We start from the raw sequence: 24,862 nt of genomic DNA, 5'->3' as shown, positions 1-24,862 counted from the left end.
CTCTACTCCACCGATGTTTCTTGAGTAGCACACCACATTGATGGGGTGTAAGGTAGATGGCAACTGATCTCGATCATTCAATTAATAAATAAATATTAGCAAACAAAGCTCAGCATATAACAATATGTTAGCAATCTCTTATACAAGGGTTTAATGACTCTAGGATGAGATACAAGAATCTTCACACATTTCCCTCTAAGAAAAGTTTTTTGGATCATTTTTAATGGGTTATTCATAACAAGCAATGCAAAATAAATTATTTAGGACTTTCTTTTGGGGCAGGCTTGGGTGGTGGTGAGAAAATTTGAAATAATGGTGGTGGGAAGGTGTAATAGTGATGGAATTGGGGTTGGAATGCTGAATGTAATAAATAATTGTGAACAATTTAAAAAAAAAGGAATTTGTGGTGGAAGATTAGAAAGTATCAATATGCAAAAGAAGAGAATTTTAAATGCTTCTATTACTAGTAATCTTTTTGCAGAATTATAGTCCTGCAAAACTGTGACTAGTTTATGAATTATAGTGGTGCAAAAATATGACTGATGAAGGGCTTTCTGAGCATACAAAATACTAATCCAGGGTATGGAGCAATAGTACAGTGAGTAGGGCATTTGCCTTGCACACGATTGACCCAGGTTAGATTCTCGGCATCCCATATGGTCCCCCAAGCACTGCCAGGAGTAATTCCTGAGTGCAGAGCCAGGAGAAAATCCTGAGCATTGCCGGGTGTGACCCAAAAATTTTAAAAAAAATTTAAAAAAATTACAAATACTAATCCAACAATGATGCATTTGAACACTGCTGAATGCAATATGTTTAGATCATGTGGAAGTTTGGATTGCATATTGAGGTAAGCAAATTCTTTTTTAAAATAAATCACGATCACGATCACGACCATCCTGTTATTCATCTATTGCCTCGAGCAGGCCCCAGCAACGTCTCCTTCGTCCTAGCCCTGAGATTTTTTAAAAAGTGCCACATTCAAGGTTCTTTCAGAGTTAGGAGAATGAGACCTATCTCAATAATAAAATAAATCACAACAGGAAAAACAATGCCAGTGTCTCTTGAAACCTAGGACCTTTAGGAACCACAGATAAGATGCTCCTGGGACATGTGGTGAGTGTACCTCATACTTCTTATGGATGCTGTGGAGACAAGGAAAAGTAGTGAACAGGAAAAATGTGTTTTCCTGGAGCCTGACCTGTTGGTAAGTGGCCCCTGGGGCTCTATATTGAAGAGGGTGACAAGGACCTTTCCTTTGGGATGCAGCAGACTGTATGTGTCTCACACTTCCGGACACAGGAGAAGGTCCTGGGGCTTGCAGGCCAAGTAGACCATCTTTTCTCTTGGGGGGAAGTATTGGAAGCCACTAGTGCTACTTCTGGCTGTTCTGGGAGTGAAACCTTGCGTGTTGCCAGGGATCCAGTCCAGGCCTTGTTCATGCAAGGTCTATATTTCATCCAGTTCTTTGAACTTTCTCCCTGGCCCCAAATCCAACTTTTACTTAAAAGTCTATGTAAATATATATTTGTATTTGGAGAAATGTATGTTGGTATAGCACTTTAAAAATTATTTTTAAAAGGGAACAAAAAAAATTATTTTTAAGTTCAGAAATACAAGAAACTTTTATTGAATTACCTCCCAGGTTTTTTTTTTAATTTTTTTATAATTTTATTTATTGAATCACCGTGAGAGCAGTTACAAAGGTTTCAGGTTTAAGTCTCGCTCATACAATGAAACACCCGTACCTTCACCAGTGCCCATTCTCCACCCCCAGAAGCCCCCATCCCACACCCTCCCCCTACCTGTGGAATGATGATTTCTACATTACTCTCTCTCTACTTTGATTACATTCAATATTTTGACACCAGACCTACCATTATTATTTGGAACTTTACCCCAAAACTCAGATCTGCTGAAAAGGCAACAGTAGACAATTTGTTTTTTATTGCTGGTTATGAATAACATATGATGCCACGTGGCTGCAGTAGTGGCTGCGCGATTTTGAAATTCCAAAATATTAACAATTAAATCTGGAGGGATTTCTGCCAAAACCTGCTGGGTTCCAAGATTTGTCCCTGAGTCTCTGAGACAGAGAGACCGTTCGTGGGTGGCAACTCGTGGTCTCGTTGGGACAGGGAGGAGAGGGCCGGCTTCACCCCCATCCCGTGAGGCCCCACATGTCTCATCACTGCAGGCCCAAACCTGACTGTCTATTGAAGATGGAGGTCACTGGGCTGCCCAGGGGTAACAGGCCAAGGCACGAAACCTATTCCCACCTGGGGTGGCCCGGCGACAGTAACCTACTGCTCAGTCTGGACGCATTTCTGCCAAAAGCCGCTGGGTTTCAAGATTTGTTTCTGAGTCTCTGGGATCATGGCCGTTAAGCAGCTTGATCAGGAGCCAGAGAGGCCATTCGTGGGCGGCAACTCGTGGTCTCGTTGGGATGGCGAGGAGAGGGCCGCTTTCACCCCTATCCCATGAGGCCCCATGTGTCTCATAACTGTGGGCCCAAACCTGACTGTCCAGTGGCCTCTGGAGCATGGTGGCCACTGGGTTGCCAGGGGGAACAGGCCAAGGCATGAAACCTATTCCCACTGGGGTGGCTGTAACTTACAGCAGGAACTGGACGCGTTTCTGCCGAAAGCTGTTGGGTTTTGAGATTTGTTTCTGAGTCTCTGGGATCATGGCCAGTAAGCAGTTTGATCAGGAACCAGAGAAGCCATGCCTCCAATTATATAGCTGAGCCTGAGATGGTTTGTGGGTGTGTCTCCCACATACCTAACTTTTGTCCGTTTACTTTCTTGGTAAACTTTGCCCCAAGTTTTTGGGGTCTGGCCAAAGACACAGCAGCAATTTTGGGGTATCTGGAAGTCTGAAGGCGCCATGAGGCTGCTGATGCACTCGCCTCACAGATACAGATTGACCTGCTGGTGGTACCATATCCCCAACCTCCCAAGTTTTAAATTGCAATCAGAACATCTTTTAGTCTAAGTTGATTCTTTTTTTTTTTTTTTGCTTTTTTGCTTTTTTGGTCACATCAGCGATGCTCAGGGGTTACTCCTGACTCTGCACTCAGGAATTAATCTTGGCGGTGTTCGGTGGAGCATATGGGATGCTGGGAATCGAACCCAGCTCAACTGTGTACAAGGCAAACGCCCTACCTGCTGTGCTATTGCTCCAGACGCGCTATTTTTTTTTAAATAGAAATCTGCAAACTTCAGTCCACATGTTTTCTCTTTGATTCAATGTCATGCCTTAATTTGCACAAGCAGAATTTCTGTCAAGTAGACCATTTTCTAGCATGTGGCTAACAGGATTCAATCTTTAGCACCACAAAATGATTCCCAGAGCATCACCAAAGGGATCCCTCCTGACGGCCCCACAAGGCAGCTTTCAAGCTGAGCCTGATGTCCCCCTGTTGTGCAGGTGCTGGAGATGATCCCTGCCACCCAATTGCTAGGAGAGCCACAAACTTGCTCACAGGGTCCAGTGAAGAATTGCTCTTTGCAGGAAAGGAAATCAATCCTGACCTCAGCGCAGGCATTCTGAGTTCATCACCTTTCCCTCCCAGAAAAGAATTTCAGAGCCTGAGCCATAGTCTGGTGGGTAGGGCATTTGTCTTGGACACAGCCAACCCAGGTTTGATCCCTGGCACCCCCAAATGGTCCCCCAGAGCACTGTCAAGAGTGGTCCCTGAGTGCAGAGCTAGGAATAAATGCTGGGTGTGGCCTGCCCACCCCAAAAAAGAATTTCAGGAGGAGGCAAGTTGTGAAGCATGTTAGTTTTTTTGTTTTGTTTTGTTTTTGTTTTTTGCTTTTTGGGTCGCACCCGACTATGCACAGGGGTTATTCCTGGCTCTGCGCTCAGGAATTACCCCTGGTGGTTCAGGGGACCATATGGGATGTTGGGAATCGAACCCAGGTGGGCCGCGTGCAAGGCAAACACCCTACCTGCTATGCTATTGCTCCAGCCCGCAAGTTAGTTTTTATTGAATGAAACTTACTTAGAAAATTGTAAGGGGAGATAAAGAGAGAAAATACATGTTCAAGAGAACCTGGGCTTCTCCAGAGTGAAAAAAAAAGAAAGAAAAAGAAAGCAAGCAAAGAGACACAGAGATACATATTCAAGGGAGAACATGGACTTGAAGAGGAAGCCTTGTGCTTTTTTTTTTTTTAAGCTGAAGACATATACATAAAGGTAGTGGGGAAGCCTGAGGATATAGCTCCTTACCAGAAAATAGGCTTGCGTGTGTGAAGTGTTGGGGTGGAGCCCCCAACACTGAATCCTGGGTTTGATCTCCAGCACCATCCCCTCTAACATACACACACAATTCAGATTTAAATAATCATGTGAAATTAAAGGCATGTAAATGATTTCGAAATCAGTAAATGTCTACAGAAAATTACTTGTTGCTACAGAAGTCTGAGTCTAGTTACAAAGGAAGGCAGGCTTCAGAAGCCAATCCTTTATTTCCTCTAGCCATGGAGTTTATAAAGTGTTTTTGTGTCATTGTTCTAGAATTAGTTCTTCACCATCGATGTGATAGGGTCAGTGAATTCTAGGAGTCTACAATCTTCTTGGGAGGTGTGCGTGGGGTGGGTGGAAGGGGGCGGGTGTTGGGTGGGTTTGGAAATACCAGGAATCAATACCTTCCATACAGTCCAATCCAAATAGGATGGGTATTTGCTATGGAAATTTATCCACCCAAATTTTTGCCACACCCACAAAGGAAGCTCTACGTAGAAGGGAGGATAGTATTAGTAAGGAAATACTTCCAAGAAATGTAAGTACTTCCAACTTTCAAGTTGAGTTGCAGATCACTTGATTTCTTCTGGAGCTAATTTTGCTGTGGTCCAAGGAAGCAGAACTTCTCAAGCTGTGTGATTATAGAATCCCCTAGAAATCTTGTTAAAACTGCAGTTTTTGGGTCAGGCAGCTACCTCAATGGAGAACACCTGGCTTGCACACGTGAGGACATTGGTTCAATCCCCAGCACTGCAAAAAAGAAAGAAAGAAAAGTAAAATAAAGTGCAGTTTTTTTTTTTTTTTAAAAACTCAGCAGCTCCAAGGAGATGTCGGCAATTCACAAGCCTAACAGGATCCCTGGGAATGTCAGAGCTACTGGTGGTTCAAGGACAAAAACTTGGCAGCAACATTCTAGCCCAAGGAATGCCTACATCATTTAGTATAGCTGGGAAGGAAGTAGGTAGCTTGGGTCTGAAACAGAGCTTAAGAAGTAGGTGGAGGGGGCTAGAGCAATAGTACAGCGGGTAGGGCATTTGCCTTGCACGCCGGCCAACCAGGGTTCGATTCCCATATGGTTCCCCAAGCACTGCCAGGAGTAATTCCTGCGTGTAAAACCAGGAGTACCCCTGTGCATCTCCAAAAAGCAAAATGATAATAGTAATAATAATTTTTTTAAAAAAGAAGTAGGTGGAGAAAACAAAGAATTATCTTATGGAGAGTCAGATGGATACTAAAATGAGGAGTGCTTACTTGGGGAAGGTGGTGAAATCTAATTGAGAGTGGTAGACTTTAAGTCTACTTTAAGTGGCAGATTTTAAGCTGAAGACATATACATAAACGGTAGTGTATATTCTACTTATTCCTAAGACTCTGTCTCTGCCTCTGTCTGTCTGTCTGTCTGTCTGTCTGTCTCCTACCATAAATTTTCCCCCTCCTTCTTTCTCTCTTCTCTGTTGTTTTTCTCTTCTCCTCTTCTCTTCCTTTTCACTCTCTCTTCACACCCCACTGCCCCTTGCTGCCTTCCCAGCTGAGCTCATAGAACCCAGGGTCAGTCCCTGCAATACTGGGCTTAGTGCCGGTCTGGTGGTTCCGTGATCAGCCTGGTGGTGCTGGGCATGGGCAAGGCATGAGCTCAGCCCCTGATTTACCTTCCTCCTCTGCCCCTCCCTGACACCATCACCGGCATCATCATCATCACCATCATCATCACCACCACCACCACATTAGACTACACAAATAGAGAATTACCTGAAGCAAGCAAAGGGGGAGACTTCTGAAACTTTATAGATTTCTGATATAGTTTGTAATGTGAACTTAGCCTATAGAACATAGGCAATGCAAGCTAATGTTATCGTAAATAGATGGTAGAAGGGTTGGAGAGATAATACAGTGGGTAAGGTGTTATCCTGGCATGCAGCCAATACTGGTTGGATACCTGGCACCAACTAGGGTCCCCCGAGTATAATCAGAAGTGATCCCTGAACAGAGAGGCAAGAGTAAATCTTGAGCACAGCTGAGTGAGGATTACCTGTTTTCCTCTGCCCCACTCCCCCACCAAAAAAAAAAAAAAAATAGAGGGTGGTGAAACAGAGAGATCTTTAAGGGAATCAGTCTGACTGCTTTGGGCATACTGAAGAAACAGCGTTATTTTGAGGACATAAGTAAACAGAGTTATTTTGAGGTTTGGTTTTCTTTTTTCAGTTCTAACGCCATATCTGGTGGTACTTAAGGGTTTGCTCCTGATTCTGTGCTCAGGGATCATTCCTGGCAGGGCTCATATGGGACCATATGGGGTGCTGGGGCTGATCCTAGGTCATACTCATGCAAGGTAAGTGCCCTACCCACTGTGCTATTTCTCTGAACCAGGATATAGAAATTTCTATTATGGAAGTCTTAGGTCTAGGAATTCCTTAAAATGTCCAAGATGGATTTTAACCTCCTATAAAAAGAATTAGTGCTGTCTGACTTCCAAATGTCCCCCCACTATGGCAATAATTCTGTTCTGAATCACGAATTCTTGGCATGACAGACTTCTCTGGACTGCAATCTGACACCTAAGAAAATAATCACTGACTATAATGACAAGGGTGTTTAGAGTGTCGTGCCATCTTCTCAGAGACCTCTTAGACCATTGCATAGAAGAGTCAGAGAGATAGTACAGCAGGAAGACTACTTGTCTTGGATAGCGTCTACTTGGGTTTCATAATCCCTGGAACCACTATGGTCCCCTGAACCCTACCAGGAATGATTCCCAATAGCACAGCCAGGAGAAAGTCCTGCGCACAATTGAGTGTTACCTGAAAGCAGACAAACAAAAAAAATCAGTAAAATAGATGTATCTAAAACCATTGAATTAGTTGTACTTATCAATGTTCATTTTTGTAGTTGAAGGAAGATAAATAACTTGAAAGATAATCTCCAGTTGGTGGATTTTAGTTGTCTACACATAATAAAATTTGGTTCTATAGCAATCACTCAGCGATATGATACTTGTCTTTAAAAAAAAAAAAGGAGGGGGTGAGACCTATTAATAGTACTTTGGGTAGGACACCCGGATTCAATTCCTGGCACCCTATATGGTACCCTAAGCCTTGCCAGGAGTGATCCCTGACTGCAGAGCCAGGAGTAACCCTGAGCACAACCAAATGTGACCCAAAACAAAAACAAACAAAAAAGGGAAGAGATATTATTCAGACTTAAAAAAAATGATTTGCTGAATTCAGAGAGAGGAAAAAGTGATCTCAGAATTATAATTGCCATCCACTTCATAGGTTCCTGGGTTTTATTCCTTTCCTTTAGGAAAATATTTCAATCACTTTAACTTTAGAAGTCAGTGTTAGCATGTAGAGTCACATTAATGTATTGCCTGGGACAACTGAAAAATTTCGTGTGGTTTAATGATTCCCATATTCCATCTATGTCCATGGGCTGGGATTTCAATCCCCTAATTCATAAAAGGAAGACAAGTTTTCTTTAATGCAGAAGCGTGAACCTTGTCGGAGTTTGTTCAGTTGTCCTGGAATCCAAACTCAGAAGTCAATCTAGACCAGGCAGTACATTTGAAATATGTGATTAGCATAGAGAATGAGTAACAGGGAGTGGTGAGGACAATGTCAGTTAGGGTGTACATTCAGTATTACAATTTAAAAACAGCACTGTGTGGGTCGTAAGTCTATGGCTGTGGGTCAGATGGGTTATTTGAGTATTATTATTTTGATAACCAGAGCAGGATTCCTGTAGGATCAGTAATGTGGGAGCATAGAAATCACGGGAAGAATTGATGGTTATGAAACATTCATATTGAGAATTGACAAGCTCACTAAATATTTTTGCTCAATTTTCCCATGATTTCTATAAGCACGTTTGTGTTTGTTTGGGGGTTACATGTAACTGTGCTCAGGATTTTGTTCTGGCTCTCTCTACTCAGGCGTTATTCCTGGCAAGTCTTGGGGGATCATGTGGGCTGCTGGAGCCTGACCCTGCATAGGCCGCATGTGAGGCAGGAGCCTGATCCACAGCATTATCTCTTTAGCTCCTAAAGATATCAGAATGTTTTATACTTATGTGCCAGGTCCTGTTCTGGGATGCAAAGATCAGCAACACACAGTTCTTGCCTTTGATTGTAGGAGAGCAAAATAAAGATTCAACAGATAAAAGCAATGAAGCGTTAACTCCCACTCTCATATTCATTTCATGGGTAAAACACAAAGATGTGCATGAGCCATTAAATTGGGAGTAGAACAGAGAGGAGAATATTGCCTCCAGTCTCCCCAGTCTAAATCATTCCCATAAGCAATGCCCACCAGTGCCAAGAAGCTTCCTCACTCCAGCCCTGACTCTCTGGTCTACTACCATCCAAGAATGAGTGCTGGGGGCAGAGGGGCCAAGGAGATAGTACAGCAGGTAAGGCATTTGCCCTGCACAAGGCTGACCAGGGGTCAATCCCTGGTATCCCATATGGTCCTCTGAGCACTGCCAGGAGTAATTACTGAGTGAAACACCAAGAGTAATTGAGCAGTGTTTGGTGGTGTAGCACAAACATCTTCCCACTCCCACCCCCTACCCCCCACCCCCCAAAGAGTGAGCTGCTAGAATTTTCACCAAAAGTGCATAAAAGTACATTGAGGTCCTTCGTCTCCACATATTCACCAGCATTTGTTTTCTCCTTTCGGTATAAGCCATTCTCAAGGGTGTGATAGCTCAATGTGGTTCTTGTTGTCATTGCTGTTCTTGAGCCACGCCTGCAGCTCAGCACTCCGGTGCCAGAGTTTGCCGTGTACAAGGCAAATGCCCTGCCCACTCTATGGCTCCGCTCTATCATAGTGGTTTTGATTTTCGTTCCTTTCCAGCCTTGCATATGGATGACCCAGGTTTGATTACTGGCACTCCAGGTGGTCCCCAGGAGTGATCCTTGAGAACATAACCAGAAGTAAGCTCTGAGCACTGCCAGATGTGGTCCCCACACAACAAAGCAAATAAGCAAAAATAGCTATCTCATAAAGCAATTGTTTGTGGTAAAATGCATGTAAAAATGCACCCAAGGAGCTGGAGCAATAATACAGAGGGGAAGGCCTTTGCCTTTCACTTAGCAGACCTGGGTTTGATCCCCAGCACCGCATATGGTCGCCTGAGTCTCACCAGTAGTGATCCCTGAGCACAGAGCCAGGAGTAAGTCCTGAGCACTGCTGGGTGTGGGCCCCAAAATAAAACAACAACAACAACAAAAGTGCATCCAAAACAAATAATTTCAGTAAAATGAAAGAATTTAGCAATGGGTTAATTAAGCATCTTAGAGAAATTTAAGAAACTGAGTGGGTTCAAAAGGTTTCTCCAAAAATAAAGCCATAAATTTACAAATATCAATAAAATGTTGATTGCTAAAAATTGTCACAGCTAGTGAGGGGCAAATTTTAATAAATTAATAGCATAGTGGGTAGGGCGTTTGCCTTGCACGTGGCTGATCCAGACGACCCAGGTTCGATTCCTCTGCTGCTCTCGGAGAGCCCAGCAAGCTATCGAGAGTATCTCGCCCACAAGGCAAAGCCTGGCAAGCTACCCGTGATGTATTTGATATGCCAAATACAGTAACAACAAAGTCTCACACTGGAGACATTACTGGGCCCACTTGAGCAAATCGATGAACAACAGGAGGACAGTGACAGTGACCAGAATCTAACCATTCTACAAGGAAGTGATCATTGACGTAAGAGAGGGGTTCAGCAGGGTGATACCATTTCACCAAAACTCTTCAGTGCCACCCTCGAGAACATCATGTGATGACTGGAATGGGAAGGAATGGGAGTGAAGATAGATGGTCAGCAACTACACCACCTCCGCTTCGCTGATAACATTGTTATAATAACACCAAACATTAGCTAAGCGGCACAAATGCTGGCCGACTTCAACTGTGAGTGTGGAAAGGTCGGACTGAAGCTGAATCTCACGAAGACAAAGTCCATGAGAAACCGACTCGTTCCTGACATTCCATTCGCTCTCAACGAAACGAACATCTCCAGTGCAGCAGTTATGTGTACCTAGGTCGAAAACTCAACATGACGAACGACCTGGCACCTGAGTTGCGCAGGAGGAAGAGAACGGCTTGGAACGCCTTCAAAAGCTTTGAAGAAAAAGCTAAGAGGACCTCTGGCTCCAGGCACATCTCTTCGACTCCACCATTCTTCCTGCATTAACATACGCCTCTGAGACCTGGACTCTACGAAAAGAGGATGAGAACGCTATTCGGGTCTCCCAAGGAGGAATCAAAAGAACTATGCTTGGAGTATCACGCTTCACTCAAATGAGAGAAGGAATCCGGAGTTTCAACCTCTGTCGACAATCGAGAATCAGGAACACTGTCTCATTTGCCAAGGTGTCAATAAATTAGTTATTTTATTATTGAACCAAATAAAATAACGTTAACTATTTCATTAAATTAATATATTTGGAGTCTTCTGAAAATCACAAAGAATTTGGAGAGATGATGACAGTACAGAGGTTAAGGTTTTTGCCTTGCATGTGGCTGTGAATCTGGTTCCAATTTCTAGCACCATCAGGAGTGATCCCGATCACAGAGTCAGGAGAGTTCACTGAGCACTACTGGTTGTATTCCCTCCCTTCACAAAAAGAATTAATATTCTTGGAGCTGGAGAATAAGTACAGCAGGTAGGGTGTTTGCCTTAAATGCAGCTGATACAGGCTTGATCCCTGACATCTCATATCTCTTGTGTTCCCCAAGCACCGCCAAGATTAATTCTTGCGTGCAAAGGCAGTATCACCAGGAATGGCCCAAACAAACAAAAATTAACATTCCCAAGAATGGTAGTGGAGAGCTATATTGTCCGCTTGCTGATTTTTGTATGTTAATGAGAGCAAGGTGAACAAAATGTGATTGAAAGTAAGTTGGGGCTGGAGAGACAGCTCAAAGGACTGAGCATGTACTTTCAAGTCAGAAGCCCAGGTTCTATGTCTGGTACTGCATGATCCCCTGAGCACTCCTGGGAACAACCTTCAAGCACTGAGTCAAGAGTTAACTTTGAGTACCACTAGGAATGATCCACCCACCCAAAAAGAAAAAAAATGTTGTATTATTAAAGACTTTCTAGGCAAGGCTATGTAAAATGCCATCTCTGGAATCCCTTTTTTTCCTGTGTGCATTTTTCCCAGTTACTTAATACTACTGATTTTTTTATCTTCCTTCCTTCCTTCCTTCCTTCTTTCTTTCTTCCTTCCTTTTCTGTTTTTGTTTTGGGCTCATACCTGGCGATGCTCAGGGGTTATTCCTGACTCTGTGCTCGGAAATTACTGCTGGAGGGCTGGAATAATAGTAATAACGGGTAGGACATTTGCCTTGCACGCAGCCGACCCGCGTTCCATTCCCAGCATCCCATATGGTCCCCCGAGCACAGCCAGGAGTAATTCCTGAGTGCATGAGCCAGGAGTAACCCCTGAGCATTGCTGGGTGTGACCCAAAAAGGAAAAAAAAAATTACTGTTGGTGGTTTATAGATGCCGAGAGTCAAACTGGGTTGGCCTTTTCCAAGAAAAACAACCCACCCACTGTACTATCACTCTGCTCTTATTGGTTTCTTTTCTATCTTTTCACAGTTCCTCCATGTATGTCAATTAAATGTATTTAATTCTTCTAAATTCCAACAGAATTTAGGAGCATGGATTAGGTTAATCAATTTGTACTATGATCATTAGGCAAATAATAGCTTGAGTGAATGGTGATTACAGGAAAATTAAGATCTATTATAAACACTTAAAGGAAACAAATACATATGAAAGAAATTCATCACTGAAGTATGACTAACAGCAGAGGAATGAAATCAACTCCCAGCTACTAGGAAATGTCCAACAGCTGACTAGCAGCTAGCAGTACACAATTAGGAGAATGCGTTCATTCTTTTATAAATTTGGAGCTAGAAGAATTACCATCAAAAATACACCGCGGAAGCCAAGAATGTGGTTCAGCGGTAGAGCCTATGCCTTGCAGGTTCGAGAGCCTGAATTTAGTTCCCAACAATGCAAAATAAAACAAAGTAATAGAACACCCACTCAAAACCAAACATAAATCATTGCATTTGGTGCAAAACACAAAGCAACCACTTGATTAACTGCTTGGATAAGATCAGAAATGCCCTGAGGTCTAATCCAAGTCCACAAAATGGTTGTGCACAATCCGATTTATAAAATAAGAAACTCTTAAAAAAATTTTTTTTGTGCCATCCCCAGAGGTGCTCATGGGCTATTCCAGTTGGAAAGCTAGAGCTCATCTAATTCTTCTAAGTCAGTTCTGTCATTGTCATTGTCCTCCCATTGTTCATCGATTTGCTCCAGCGGGCCCAGTAACATCACCATTGTGAGACTTTGTTGTTATCGCGTTTGGCATATCGGCCAGCCGACCGCAAGGCAAATGCCCTACCACTGTGCTATCGCTCTAGCCTTCCCCACTAATTTGCAAATCTCTTCTTTGTTTTGGGGTTACACCCACCAGCCATGAGGAGTTACTCCTGGCCCTACAAGCGGAATCCAGGGAACATATGGGATGTCGGGGATCAAACTTGTCTCAGCTTCATGCAAGGCAAGCGCCCTATCCATTGTAATATAGCTCTGGCCCCCAGTTAATCTCTTCTAAGAATCTTTCCACATTCCCAGCCCTAGAGTGCTTGCCCTGCATGTGACCCCTGGGTTCAAATCCCTGAATGGCAAAACAACAAAAGTGGGTGGGGAGAGATAGCCCTGAGGGAGAGTTCTGTGGGCTAGACATTTGTTTGCCTGTGTACAGCCAGGCTCCATAAAAATGATTTCCTGGACGAACATGTCCCAATAGCAGTGTTTTCTGATAGGACCATAAACTAGACACACCTATGACAGCCTCAAAATGCGCGAGCCCACGTGCCATCGCCCATAGCCACAACGTGGTTCTCCAACGTTTGAGAATCTCTGTGTTGTACCTGAATTTATTACGTTTTCCTAAAAATCCATTAGGGGAATGGAAAGATTCCGCTTTCTCACCTTAAGCAGGAAATTACTTGATCCCAGTCTTGTGAGAAGAAAAGGGAAGAACCAGAATCAATTCTCCACAACACAGTGGAGAAAAAGGAGACATGGGAGATCATCTAATTTGATATTAAAGGTTGACCTTGATTCTGACACGGTAACACTTAATTAAGTTGGGTAAATAGCAAATGATTTTCCCGGCATCATCAAAAGGAGAGGGAACATTATTGGGGGGTGGGATTGGTTTCTCAGAAGATAAACGACTACAATTTTTGCAGCCTTTGGGCTTTCCGAAAAGTGCCAAGTTTAATTTCAAACTGAACAGCTGGTTAAAAAAAAAGAAAAAAGAAAAAGAAAGAAAAAAAATCTTTCCAGTTAGACGCCCCTCATTCTCCTTTTCCACTTGCAAGACGTGATCCAAGCGGGCTCGCTGTTTCCGTAAGGAAAGCACGTTCCCAGAGGACTACCCGGCCCGGAGGAAAAAAAAAAAAATCGAAATTGACCCCTCCAACTGCTGCCTCCACCCCGGCCGTCCTAGAGGGCCCTGGACGGACGACGTTCAACGTCCACGACCCCGCGCCGCGCCTCCCCGGGCACCGCTGTCCCCGGCGCGGGCTTGAGAGGGCGGACCGGGGGACTCCGGGGATGCCCCGCCGCCCGCGCCGGCCGACGCAGCCCCTTTCCAGGAACGCGCGGGCCCGCCCCCCGGCGCGCGGCCGCCCATTGGCCAGGAGGGCACCGGGCGTGACGTCAGGCCCCGCCCCGTCGCCCCTCAGGCCCCGCCCCGCGGGGTGGCCTGGCGGTTTGGTCTGGAGCAGCTGAAACCGGTTTGAGCGGCGCCGCTTCCTGCCCGTGTGCTCGGCGGCGGGCGGCCTCGGGGAGCGCTGGCGAGGCGCGGACGGCGGGCGCCCGGCACTCGGCCCGCGGGGCCCCTGCTCTCGGGCGCGGCGGCAGCGGCGGCGGCGGCGGCGGCGGCGCGAACCCGCGGTCCGGCAGGTGAGGCGGCGGGGCGGGTCGGGCGCGCCGGCGGCTACGGCGGCGGCGGCGGCGGCGGCGGCGGCGGCTGCGGCGGCTCACGTGGCGCCCGAGCTGTCAGGGTCGCCGGCCCCGGGGGGCGCCGCGGACCGGGGCCGGGCACGGGGCTGCCCGCACGCCGGCGGCCTGGACGCGGGCGCCGCGGAACCGGGCCGGGGGCTGCTCCGTGTTTGGGGGCGTTTTTTGGGTTTTGTTTTCATTCCGACTTTCGTGGTTGGCCGCGGCGATTGCGGAGCCCGGCGCTTAAGTTTCCCACTTAGCAAATAACAACAACAATAATAATAATGATGACAATTCGTGAAAGTGTTTGCGGTCGCCCAGATCGCGCCTATCGGAACCATCGTGGCCAAGTGCCGAGTCAGGGAACGGAGGGTTATACACCACCCCCTCCAAAAAAGAAAAAAAAAACCAACAAAACCTAACCCTGCGGTCCCGGTCCGCGTCCTTCTCCCCCCGCGCCCGCGGTGCCCAGCCGCCTCTGCAGCCGCGCTCGTGGCACCGCCGGGGGAGGCTGTGCTTTGGCAACTGCTGGTCCCCCCCTCCGGTGGCCGCGCGCGCCCGTGCCCGGGACACGCCTGTGCAGTTCAGTTATTCCGGGAGACCCGCAGCGCCTGCCGGCGTGGCGGGTGACGCCCCGGGAATAGACCTCGGCGCCCCGCGATCTGATTTTGTGCAGAGACGCCAGGACGCTGCTTTGCCACTCCGAAGTTGTTCTTCAAACGGCCTTGATGCCTTGGGAGGGGGAGAAATTCGCGGGGATGCCGCCTTCCTCCGTCCCCCGTCGTAATCCTCCCGCTGCCCTTGGTTCTAAGGGATCTCCGGCGTGCATCCCCGGGGATGAACGGTGCAGAAAATCCCCCCCCCCCCCCCTTTTGAGGCAGTTAGTCGGTCAGTCGGGCTTTGGACCCGGGACACTGTTCCGAATCCTGCAGCAGGATGTTTGCGCCCCGGGATGCCTTCTCCCGGCTCTCCCCCTGCTTCTGCCCCAGCGCTTACCCTAAATACTCTAGCAAGTTTCTTCATGTTGCCACATTTGTGTCTTCTTGTGTCTTAGCTAAGAGGTAAAGTGCAGCTGTCAGCCCCCCCCGCCCCCCCCAACTCTTCACACTCTGGGTACAATCGACTCAAAGAAAACCGAGTTGAGAAAGTGTGCCGTTCTTCATTTCAGAACTGGGAGAACCAGAATTCTAGACAAAAATTTCAATCCGAGAAACAAGATTTTTAGGCAAGATTCAGGATCAGAGAATAATGACACCCCCCACTACCACTTCCCAAAAGAAATCTTTACAGCAGAGTCAGCTTTAATAGGTACAAAAAAATAGATTAGTGAATCAATTTTGCGTATTCCCACCAAACATCTCCTTATCATACAGTATCCAGCAGAAATGGAAAGCATATGGGAAAATTTTCCTGCATTGTTTAGAAAGTTGCTCTAGGAATAGTTACTTGGACTTAATAAAATCTCCATAAGTGCTTTAAAAAAAACTCGAATTATGTGTGCATATGTCAGATTAAAATGCTTGAAAGTGTAGTCGTGTCAGTACTCAGGTCCTGATGATCCTCCACCAATGTGAAAGGAAAACGCAGGAAAACGCAGGCATTTCATGTGTTCCTTTCTTAGCTCAGAGGTGTAGGAGTCAAGGAGAATTGGAAACAGCTTTCTCCCTTTGAAAAATTTGAAGGGAAGTTGTGAGAGATGTTCTTTTTTGTCCAGACAGACATATTTTAGCTAAAGAAATAACTTCAGTTTACTTCTTAATTAAATATTCATGTACATTTAAATTCCTCAGCTCTCCCCCAAAACCAGTAAACCTGTAAAGTAATCTGATGGGATCCTTTAACAAAAGGAATAGTACAATTTGTTTTTGCCAGATAGTATTAGCTTTGAAATGTTATATAAGTCGGTGTCATATTTTGCTAGTTCTTGAGTCTTTTCAGAAATGTACTGAATGCTGCAAAAAGTCTCAGCAGAGAACAGTGTCTACTATTTGTCTTCAGAAAAGACAAAATGGAGGTTATATTTAAAAAGAATAAAACCAAAACCTGTTTCTGGAATTGTGTATGCGTTAAGGTTTCGGGTGCATGAAGATGAAGTTACATAACATCAGCTCCTGTTTGAAAAATGTATTCTTCCTTATGGAAGAAGTGCTGGTGGGTTTAAATTTTTAATTCTGTAGCTGGACAGCATTGAACTTTGTCACTACTGTTTTGGTGGTAGCTGGGTGCCAAAATGGTACGTTTCAATCCTGCACCAGAATTTTGGCCTCTGTCCATGATCAAGTGAACTTCTGGAGGAACTATGGCTTCCAGGCTTTTATTTGGTCTGCTGTTTCCTGTAGGGGAGGGAGCAGAAGAAATTAATCCAGATTATGAGGGGCTTATTTATTTATTTATTTACTTATTTAGTAAACCAAGTGGAAGATTATGTCTTGGTCTTCAGCATGAGTTTTTAGGTCTTGCTCCTGGTTCTGCACACAGACATTACTCCTAGTGGTGCTCAGGGGACCATATGGGATACAGGGATTGAACAAGGTGGCACAGTGCTGGGCAGATTTCCTACCTGCTGGACTGTCTGTCTCTGACCCCCTCCAGCATTGTTTTTTAAGGAATGTGTTTGAACTTTGTACAGCGCCTTTTGGACAGCTGTTCACAGCCAGGTTACAGTAGCCGCTTTGGAAAACAGCCATAAGAGTGAAAGGCTCAATTTGAATAATTGATTTTTACCCTCTGGTTGAGTTTATGTAAGTTTCTTATTTAGCACATTGGGCATTTAAAGATGATTCGTGCCAGTGTCGGTTTTAATACGCAGGAATAATTACATTTGATTTCTCTAACATAGGCTAAAATGGTTATTAAAAATTGATCAGCAAACAGTTGAGTACCAACTGCGTAATTATGCAGATATGCCTTCCCTTAGTTGAGACTCTGGAAACAAAACACTGGGTGAAAGTACAATTATGGGTTGAGGTAGAGGTTGGTTATTAAGCAGTTTTGCTTGATAGGACACACCTTTTTGCTGTATCTCAAAAGTTATTCAGTAAATTAAGCCAAGTGTTTTGCAGTTTGAGGTTTGTAAAGTAATTTCACTTGCTTTTCTTCATAAAAGGTAGTATTTGTGCACTTGTCTTTGGGCTATACAAAAATAGATCACATATATCAGATGTTACGTTGGAAACGAACTATTAAGCTCTTTGGCTAATGATAGGTCAATGGAGCCAGTATAGAGATCATTTTTAATGTGGAACTGCACCGAGTGGTGAGGGGTGGTGTTGATCTTCCAGGCCCCATCAAGGCCCATGTCTACTGCTGAGCTGTATATCCTTGGCCTAGATTTAGAACACTCTTTGCCAGTGCTAGAACTGGGTGCATGTACTTTTTTGGGAGTGGGGGTGTCCCATTCCCTGTGATCCACAGCCTTACCTGACTGCATAGCTCAATACCGCGGCTCTGGATGCTCTGTGCTTGGGGAGCACTGCAGCCCCTGACCCCAGTGCTCTCTCCCTGCCCTGGGTTTACTGAGACCAGAAAGTAGATTAAGATATCTTATTATCAACAAGGACACCTTTTATCCAAGGTGGAGTCTCAGTTTAGTATTGCTGAAGTGATTAGTTGCCAGATAGGGAAATCTTTTCTTTGTCAGATTTTGGAGGCCTTCTTCTCCCTGACACGTAAAATATGGAATTCTTTATCTTGTGAAATGAAACCACTTTGACTCCTGTTCTTGTTATTCAACATTCACATTTTCTAATTGATGGGAATGGACCCTACTCTGTTTACAGCTTAGATGGAACCTCAAATCGTCAGAGCAGTTTCCTGTGGCTAGATAGATGGTATTTGGAACTAGACAGTTTGCTCTGCATTATCTGATGTTGGGTTTTGGTTTTTGTTTTGTTTGTTTGTTTGGGGGCCATACCTGGAGGTACACAGGGTTTATTTCTGGTCCTGGCCATCTATAAGGAGCAGGGGTTCGAACCCGGGTTGGTTATGTGCAAGGCGAGCACCCTACCTGCTTGTTTGTACTATTGCCCCAAGCTCCCTACAGTATGTGGTGTTTAGCAGCACTCCTTGTGCTCAGGAATATCACCCCGAAGTGTGACAAACAAAAAATGTCTGCATCACCAAATACCCTTTGGAGGGTCAAATTCCATATGGAGAATTGCTGTTATCTGTCTACCTTGACCGAAATGTTAATTGTGGATTAATTAAATGGCCATTGCACAATTCTCCATGTATTTGTGGGAAGGGACAGTGTGAGCAGGAAGAAAATAGAATTAATTGCTATGGGAGGTACTTTAGGATTTTAGAAATGTGTACATGCCAATCTATTTAGCTGATAAAAATGTATACATACAAATAAAACTTAAGCTGACAAAATAGTGGAAATATGCAAAGTCATGATTGGGATTTGTTGGCTTTTTTGATTGTTTGTTTTGGACCACACTTAGTCTTTTCAGTTATTCCTGACTGCTCCAGGTACCCTCTGTGGAGCTGGGAATTGAATTGCTGTGTGAGGGCAAATGCCCTACCAGGAGCATAGCGCTCTCTCCAACCTCATGATGGGAATTGTTTTAGGAACTTGGGTAGGTTGGGATACAACGATTTATTTGGGTATCAAAGAAGTTACATAGAATATAACCCTTGCATGGAGTATGTATTCTTTGTATATTAATGTAATCTTTTGAGAATTAACATTGTATACTTAAAGAGTGCTTTTCTCATAGATTGGGAGATGAATCAAAGGTCTGAATTCCAATCCACGAAACTAGATCAGTGATGGCTAAAAGAGAATATCTGAAAAGAGGAATTTCTGGTGGAAGGTTTTTATATGTTTTTGGTTTTATGTGAGGTTTTGGTGGTTGGCGTTAAAATTGGAGCCCTCTTTGAAGTAGATGGGGAATAGAAATTGGCCTTTGAGCCAAACTTTTTTTTTCTATCTATAGATAGATGTTTGTTTCCTGCACCATAACATGAGCCTGGTCAGGAAAGATAGATTGAGTACAGAACAGCTGCTTATCAGAAGAGAAAGTATGTGGTGAGAATATTGAATTCCTGAAAACTTGGGCACTTTTCTTTTGCAGTATTTCTGGTTCTTATACTTGTATAGAATAGTGTCTATAATTTTCGGCCCTAAAACCTGCTGGGTATGGTCTTTCTATATAAGACTGTGCAATCCATTGCTCATAATTCAGGTTCATTTTTGGCTTATTACTTTAAACTACATCTTGAGCACATATTTGTATCTACACGGAGACAACTTTTCTTTTTCTCCCTAGCAGGTCATCCTAAAGGAAATTCGTCAAAATGACATCTTCTCAGGTTACCTTTGAAATAAGAGGAACTCTTTTGCCAGGTATTGTAAAATTTTACCTTGCACAGTTTTTAATCAAATGAGCATTCAGAGAACGTCAGTGACTTGAATAAGGACCTGTTATGAGAGTGGACTTGGTTTTTATATTATATTTTTAAAAATTTTTTGATTCTTGGGCCATGCCTTCTGTGCCCACAGCTTGCTTACTCCTGACTCTTTGCTCAGCGATCACTCCTGGAACAACTTGGGGTACTGGGGAATTGAACCCAGGTCAGCCGCACGCAATGATCGCTCCTGGGAGCGTATGAAGTGCCGGGATCAAACCCACAGCAATCGCATGCATCATTATCTAGTTCATGTTGAAATTCACTGCCTGTCTGGCTCAGAGCAGGGTTAATCTGTTGCAAAAAGCAATGGCTCTATGGCCAGTGCATATTCTAGCAGCCATCATATCGCAGTTGCTGGTCCAAGTGCAAATTCTTAATGACCATAATCCTGTGCAGCTCCTCTTCTGTGTGGGCAGGAGCCTGCGGGGTGAAGCTAGCTAGTCAGCTGAGGTAGCGGTTGGTGTGAATCCAGCGCTCACCTGCAGTGCAGTGTGTGGCCTGCTCTGGAGGGAACCCTGCAGAGCTCTTTCATTCCTTAGAGAATTGTGGGCGGGTGGTAAACCAGAAGTTGCTGGCCACATCTGGCAAATTAACTGACCATAGCATTTGCCATGGGTCGGTCAGCTGGAGGAGGGTGCCCTCGTTACCAGCTTCTAGAAGAAAGAGAGCAGTAGATGAATATGTCGATGGGAAGGACCAAGTTTGGAGAAGGGCAGCTTGAGCCTCCCTCCTTCCCTCTCTCCCTACTCTTCACCGCCCCTCTCCTCCCAATTGCTCTACCTTGGCTTCCTCACTGAAGCAGGCAGAAGTTATTTTGTGCTGACCGTGGAGAGATTGGGGGAGTTCAGGGAGGGGTGACATAAGAAGAGGTGGGGTGCTGTTTGCAGATTCCTTTATTTCGCATCCATGTCTGTATACATTTTAAGTTTTACTTGTTTTTAATAAATGAGAGCCAAGTAAGGTAAGACCTTTTTATTTTTTAACCTTTTCCATAATAAAAGCCACATTCCAAGGTAATCAGCAGAAGGACAACAATTACATGGCAGGAGGGAACTGATAAAATGTGCACTTACAAAGGGAAGTGAATGATTATTGGCCCCCATTATCCTTTTCCCATTTGGATACATGTTCTCTCAGAGACAAAAAGTAGGGACTTAAATAACTGACTCTAAGAGAAAGTTTCAGTAAGACTCTTCTTCATCTTCACAGAGGAAGTCTACTAGCGAGTCCGGAGGAGGGATTTTATGGCTGTCTGTACCTTGGGCACTAGGAGTCAGAACATATGCTCAACAGACTTAATGTCTGGTTATTTGAAAGGATTAGCGAATAGTTTGACATGAACTTTCTATGTGGAGTTTTATTTCACCTGTTTCATGTATATGCATTTAGAATTCTAAAAGCAATGGGATGTCTGTCACACTTGGAATTTTAGTTAAACCTTAGGTGGTCCAAGCTGTCAAAATGCTCTTGTGAGTGGCAGGTGTGGAGTATAGTTCTAGTTTTATTAGGGTAGGGCCAAAAACTTGGTAGCCACAAGACTCACACATGCAGGAGGTGTTGGACTTGAACTTTGTCTTTTAGGCTCAGTTTCGCTTTTACTTAAGAATTTTAATTATATTCAGAATATGCTGATGTGTAAGTAGACTTCTGTACACTTACTGAAGTAGTTGTAGGCTTTTGCTAAATATATTTACTAGTAGTATAGGGAATAGCATTAGTGTTGGTATATTTCTTTGAGAAGTGTTCAAATGAAATACTACTCAACATAGTAAGGAATACTGGTTTGTTTTTTTTTTCCACATATATCTTTGTTTTGAGGGTTTTTTTGGTTGTTGTTGCTCCAGTCTCATTGGTAATTTTCTTGTTTTTAGCTCAATAACTATCAAGTTTCTGGAAAGTGGTAGTTATTATTTCTGTAGAATATTCTCTTTTGTTATTGTAGGGGGCTGGAGCGATAGCATAACCTTAGGGCGTTTGCCTTGCGCACCGCCAGCCCAGCCGAGCCGGGTTCGATTCCTCCGCCCCTCTCGGAGAGCCCAGCAAGCAATATGCCAAACACAGTAACAACAAGTCTCAAAATGGAGACGTTATTGGGCCCGCTCAAGCAAATCGATGAACAACGGGAGGACAGTGATACAGTTATTGTAGGAAACAAACCTCTTGGAACTATGTAGTACCAAGGGTAAAATTCAGGGCCTCACACATGCAGAAGATGTGCTCTGCGTAGTAGAATCACATCCCATACCTGAATACTTGTATTCTTTACTGTTACCCCTTTAAACTGGAAGCTGCCGTGAAAGATGCAGTTTGATCATTTTGTCTTCATGGTTGCTTATTATTAGCTCAATATAGGGGAGCAAACTAAGAAAAGTTTACTGTACACATCCTCCCTTTTCTGTGGCTCTGGTTCTGGTAGAGATGGGTCAGCTTACAGTCCAGGCACTCAGGGGAAACGCCTCAGCCCAAATCCTTATTTCCAATGAGGCCCCTCCTCATTGGAATAGGGTCCTGCCCTATTGTGGAGCTAGGTGGACTGACTGTTCTTTCTATATTAAAATTTAAAGTGGAAATCTTTGTACAAATCACTTTGTAACTGGTCTGTTTCTTTAGGAGAAGTTTTTGCTATATGTGGAAGCTGTGATCCTTTGGGAAAGTGGAATCCTCAAAATGCAGTTGCTCTTCTTCCAGAGAATGAGACTGGGGAAAGGTAAGCTTGGAAATGTCAGATGATAAGCCTGCAGGCTTCTAAAATACTGAGGTTTGTTTTTCTGTCACCAACATAATCTAAGGAGTTTATAAAGTTTAGGGGTGGGGGTGAGCTGAGGGTGGGGCACAAGGTCCTCTGTTCCTTAGTTTCTGCCTTTCCTGCAGTCATCTTCTTGTTTGATTGTTTTGAGGCCACACCCAGCTATCTTCAGGACTCATTTCTGGTCCCCACTCAGGGAGCTGGCTCAGGGGATTTAACATGTGATACCAGGGATTGAGCCCAGGTCTGTTGTACAAGGCAAGCCCCTTATCTGTTGGCCTCTCCCACCCCTCATCAGTCATTTTCTACTCTTCTTGGTCTTTTGGGACTTCTGCCATATTTCTGAGAAACAAATATATATTTCTACTTAGCACTGTAGCACTGTCCTGCCTCCCGTTGTTCATCGATTTGCTTGAGAGGGCACAAGTAATGTCTCACAACAAATTGTGAGACTTGTGCTTGTGTTGTTACTGTTTTTTGTTTGTTTGTTTGTTCTTTTTTTTTTTTTTTGGCATATTGAATATGTCACGGTAGCTTGCCAGGCTTTGCTTTGTGGGCTAGATACTCTCTGGCCTGCCGGGCTCTACAGGAGGGGTGGAGGAATCGAACCTGGGTCAGCTGCTTGCAAGGCAAAGGCCATACCCACTGTGCTATCTCTCTTATCATTAAAAAAATCTTCTTTAGGCATTATTTGGTACATAATGTTGATAAAAGGTTTGTTTGCTTTAGTAAAATCCTAAATGTATACAAATAGCATGCAGTACCTTGGGGAGAAATAATCAGATTAGATGATTCCTGGGCTCAAATTAGAGCAGTGCTAAAAAATATGTTGCCCGTCGACCAGTGCAGCCATTTTTACAAATATGTATAGTAATCTGACTGCTGGGACACTCAAGACTATATAGTAATATATGTGTATAGTAATCTTACTGGGCTGGAGTGATAGCACAGCGGGTAGGGTGTTTGCCTTGCACGCAGCCAACATGGCCGATCCGAGTTCAATTTCTCCACCACTCTCGGAGAGCCCGGCAACCTACTGAGAGTATCTTGTCCGCAAGGCAAAGCCCGGCAAGCTCCCTGTGGCGTATTCAATATGCCAAACACAGTAACAAGTCTCACAATGTTACTGGCCCGGTCGAGCAAATCAATGAACAAAGGGAGGACAGTGACAGTGATTGCAGTAATCTTACTGCTTGGACACCCATGACTGTATATATTGTAATATACGTATAGTAATATGACCGCTGGGACACCAATGCCCGTATATACAGTAGTATATGTATAGTAATCTGACTGCTGGGATGCCCATACCTGTATATATAGTAATTGATTCACTGTCACTGTCCTCCCTGTTGTTCATCGATTTGCTTGAGTAGGCACAGTAATGTCTCCATTGTGACAATTGTTACTGTGTTTGGCATATCGAATACATCACAGGTAGCTTGCCAGGCTCTGCCGTGCGGGCAGGATACTCTTGGTAGCTTGCTGGGCTCTCCGAGAGGGATGGAGGAATTGAACTTGGGTCAGCCATGTTGGCCGCTTGCAAGGCAAACGCCCTACCCACTGTGCTGTCACTCTTTGTATAGTAATCTGCTGGGACACCTATGACTACATATAGTAATCTATGTGTATGGTAATCTTACTGCTTAGATACCCATGACTGTATATATTGTAATATATGTATAGTACTGACTGCTGGGACACCCATGACTGTATATGTGTGTGTGTGTGTGTGTGTGTGTGTGTGTGTGTAATATGTGTAGTACTCTGACTGCTCGGACGCCCGTGCCTGTCATTGCTTCTCGTCTCATTGAAATGGCGGTGCAGACCAGACTATTATTCTTGGATGGTGGGTTAAAATAAGCTAGCAGAGTTAAAATAAGCTATGGATCTTCATAGCAGATAGTTTGAGAAACACATGCAGCAAAACAAAGACATAATATGAAAGTAAAATAATGTAATATAAACTAATGAACAATACATATAAAATATCCTTTTCCATATTTGTCTTTTTTCAATTTTTTGCCAAATCTTGCTTATTTTTGGTTTGTTTTGGTTTTGGCTTTTAGGACACACCCAACTGTGCCTCGGGGCTTACTCCTGGCTCTGAGCTCAGGGATCAGTTTTGGCTATGCTCAGGGAACCATATGTGGTGCGAGAGATCAAACTTTGGTTAACCATGTACAAGGCAAGTGCCTTAGCCATTGTCCTGTATCTCTTGCCAAAATTCTTGCCTGTTCCTGTAAGTGAAGTTCTGTTGCCAAAAAGTGTTGGGGTCAAATAAGAACAGATCAGAGGTTGGAGAGATACTAAAGTGGGTAAGGCATGGCCTTGCCCTCTGCCGGCCAGGTTTGATCCCTGGCATCAGGAGTGATCTCTGCATGCTGAGTTAGGACTAAACCCTGAACATAGCTAG

At 44.4% G+C, this 24,862-nt stretch overlaps 1 protein-coding gene across 2 annotated transcripts in view; it reads left to right on the top strand.

The window, feature by feature from the left end:
* The first annotated feature begins 14,052 nt into the window (after positions 1–14,052).
* GPCPD1 (glycerophosphocholine phosphodiesterase 1) overlaps positions 14,053–24,862 on the top strand; it is a 57,685-nt gene continuing 46,875 nt past the window's right edge. Inside the window, exons 1-3 of one of the 2 annotated variants that reach the window (XM_056121243.1) lie at positions 14,053–14,246; positions 19,562–19,635; positions 22,311–22,407. In XM_056121243.1, the coding sequence (XP_055977218.1) occupies positions 19,587–19,635; positions 22,311–22,407 (146 nt within the window). In that variant the 5' untranslated portion in view covers positions 14,053–14,246; positions 19,562–19,586. Of the gene's footprint in view, positions 14,247–19,558; positions 19,636–22,310; positions 22,408–24,862 lie in introns of both variants that reach the window. The other variant, XM_056121242.1, reaches the window with a different exon arrangement.

This window comes from Sorex fumeus, unplaced genomic scaffold (genome assembly GCF_029834395.1).
Source record: "Sorex fumeus unplaced genomic scaffold, SorFum_2.1 ptg000044l, whole genome shotgun sequence".
NCBI lineage: Eukaryota > Metazoa > Chordata > Mammalia > Eulipotyphla > Soricidae > Sorex > Sorex fumeus.
Note: the sequence above shows the minus strand (reverse complement) of the source record. Positions and strands in the feature narration are given on the sequence as shown.